The sequence below is a fragment of the Aplysia californica genome, unplaced genomic scaffold (assembly GCF_000002075.1).
Source record: "Aplysia californica isolate F4 #8 unplaced genomic scaffold, AplCal3.0 scaffold00401, whole genome shotgun sequence".
NCBI lineage: Eukaryota > Metazoa > Mollusca > Gastropoda > Aplysiida > Aplysiidae > Aplysia > Aplysia californica.
Genome location: NW_004797671.1, coordinates 21,559 through 23,907, shown reverse-complemented (window position 1 = coordinate 23,907; position 2,349 = coordinate 21,559). Strand labels below are relative to the sequence as shown.

General features: G+C 42.6%; 1 protein-coding gene across 1 annotated transcript in view; it reads left to right on the top strand.

The window, feature by feature from the left end:
• LOC101850268 (solute carrier organic anion transporter family member 74D) overlaps positions 1-2,349 on the top strand; it is a gene marked incomplete at its 3' end in the record, with an annotated part of 41,083 nt that overhangs the window by 26,470 nt on the left and 12,264 nt on the right. Inside the window, exon 2 of the mRNA XM_005104030.2 lies at positions 1,940-2,186. Within this exon, the coding sequence (XP_005104087.1) occupies positions 1,956-2,186 (231 nt within the window). The remainder of the gene's footprint in view (positions 1-1,939; positions 2,187-2,349) is intronic.

Sequence of the window (2,349 nt, the reverse complement as noted above, 5' to 3'; positions counted from 1 at the left end):
CCCGGACCCAAAAAGAAGAAACAAACCAAAATCAAAACCAAAAACAAACAACAACGACAAAAAGCGCCCCCCCCTCCCCCAACGGCAACAGCAAACAAACTAGCATCAGAACAACAATAGTTTTGTGATATATCATTTCAGGGAGCTTAAGATTACAGAGGAGATTATTAAAATTCATCCGTGCATTACGTGCAGACGTAGACTGATACATGTTTTATAATACCGAAGTCTGTGTACTCTTACGCACTTCCGGTTCACTAAGAAGCCTACCATTTGACCCAAATAGGAACAATACGAAGGACTCTGACGAAAAGGTGGTTAGCGCGCACTCGACTATAGCGACACGGACATTTTCCCCTTTTTGGGTAGATTTTTGGTAAATTTATAGAAACCCTACCGTCTCATAAAGGGTATTATTTTGTAGCTCTTTATGTTTTTTTAGGGCCCTGAACACGATTTTGGTATTGGAAAACGTCGCAAATGGTTAGTGGGGCAGACCCCCGCCGAAACCACCCCCCTCCCCCTTTACGGATGAGTAAATGTCGTCAGGGAAGTGAAATTTAACTCACCTAAGTTTTAACTTAACCGTTTGGAATCTGTAAAGTAGAAGAGATGCTGGGGCCCGAGAAAAAGATCAACTTATCCAAATATCAGCTCAAGCGAGTTCAACACAAGCCAAGTCTACTGTAATTCAAGTCTGTGTGTATAACCTGCAATTATCCCGCAAATATCCAAACAGTGTAAAAATTAAACATTGTACTTATTTTTCTTATAAGTTAGAATATTATCATTCCATTTTAACTCTCTGATCTCTCTCTCTTCAGAATTGTAAAGATGAGTTTGTAAATCACCGTCCTTCGTGCAAAACTTTGGGGACGTTGGGTGACACTATAAAAGGCAGCTCCACTATAAATGAGCGGCACAGAAGGTGCCCGCCTTATGACTCGAAATATCGAAGGAATGTATGAATATCACGATTCGGACGTTTGACTACCACAGTGACCAATTAATGAAACTACTTCCAGTTTTACTCCATCGTACCCAATTGCCGTAATTCACTGACAATTGATACGTGAAAGATGAAACATTTCAATAACGAAGACATTATTTTAAAAAAGCTTTCAAAAGACGGACACTAACAATGAACTGTGAAATTTAAAACGCTTTTGTTGAAACTACAAAAGACAACCACGCAAGTTGATGTGGGAAGAGCGAACATAAAACATCATTCTCACTGTCAAAATATGTCTTGTCTGGGGCAAACAATGGTGGTTTTGATTCTCCTTTCCTCTCTTTCATCTCTTTCATTCGAGGCTCTCTCATGAATGAATTGTTGTTCATTGTGGTGTTCGCTGCCTAGGTGTTCATGCTGTGTGGGTGGTTATTCATTAATGTCACGCATTGGCGTCCTCGGCTTTTCTTCCCCTGGATATGTCCGGTCATGTTCAGTTGTTTCAAACTTCTTTTTTGAGCTTTGAACTGATTACATGTTTTTATTCGTAAATCCAGCATACTTTTATACTTTGACAGCGATCCCAACATTTTCACTTCGGCTGGAGTGGGTCGATTTTATTGATAGTCTTGTTGTTGGTGGGGGTACGGTTTTTTGTTTGTTTGTTTGTTTGTTTGTTTGTTTTTTGTAGAAGAGGGAGGGATGTATGTTTGTTTTCGTGTAGGTATTTTTACACTCCCACGAGCACAGTTTGGGAGGGCCAAGCCGGCCTGAAAGGGATACAACGTCCCAGCAGAAAGACTGTGATGCTCGATAAAAATTTATCCCCATTCGGGAATCGAACTCGGGTCTCCTGCAAGCGACAGCGAAGCGTCTTACCGCTACATCACGATACGCAGTTTTCTCCTTGGTTTAATCACAACACAATTCCCCTTTATAATATTGTCCTTATAACTTCATTTCAATTCTTCTCTTCTCCCTGCTCAGACTCAGACTGTTCAAGATGAGCTCGTCCAAGCCAAATGTCAAGGTCAAGCCGCCAGCGGAGAAGGACGCGGGTGACCTTGACCATGACCTTGACCTGGAGGCCCCGGATGTGTCCGACACCAGCTGCGGGATGTACAAGTGTCACCCAAGGGTCATGCAGCCGTGCGCCAGCATTGGCTGCTTCACGGGTATCTACAGCTTCGCCGGTCTCATGACGTCAACACTTTCCATTTACGTGAACTCACAGGTAAATGAGGAGAAAGAGAAGGAGGGGTAGTGAGGGATGATATTGATGATGATGAGGATGACGAGGAGGAGGAGGAGGAGGAAGAGGAGGAGGGAGATGACTTCGAGAAGAGAAGAAGAAGAAGAAGAAGAAGAAGAAGAAGAAGAAGAAGAAGAAGAAGAAG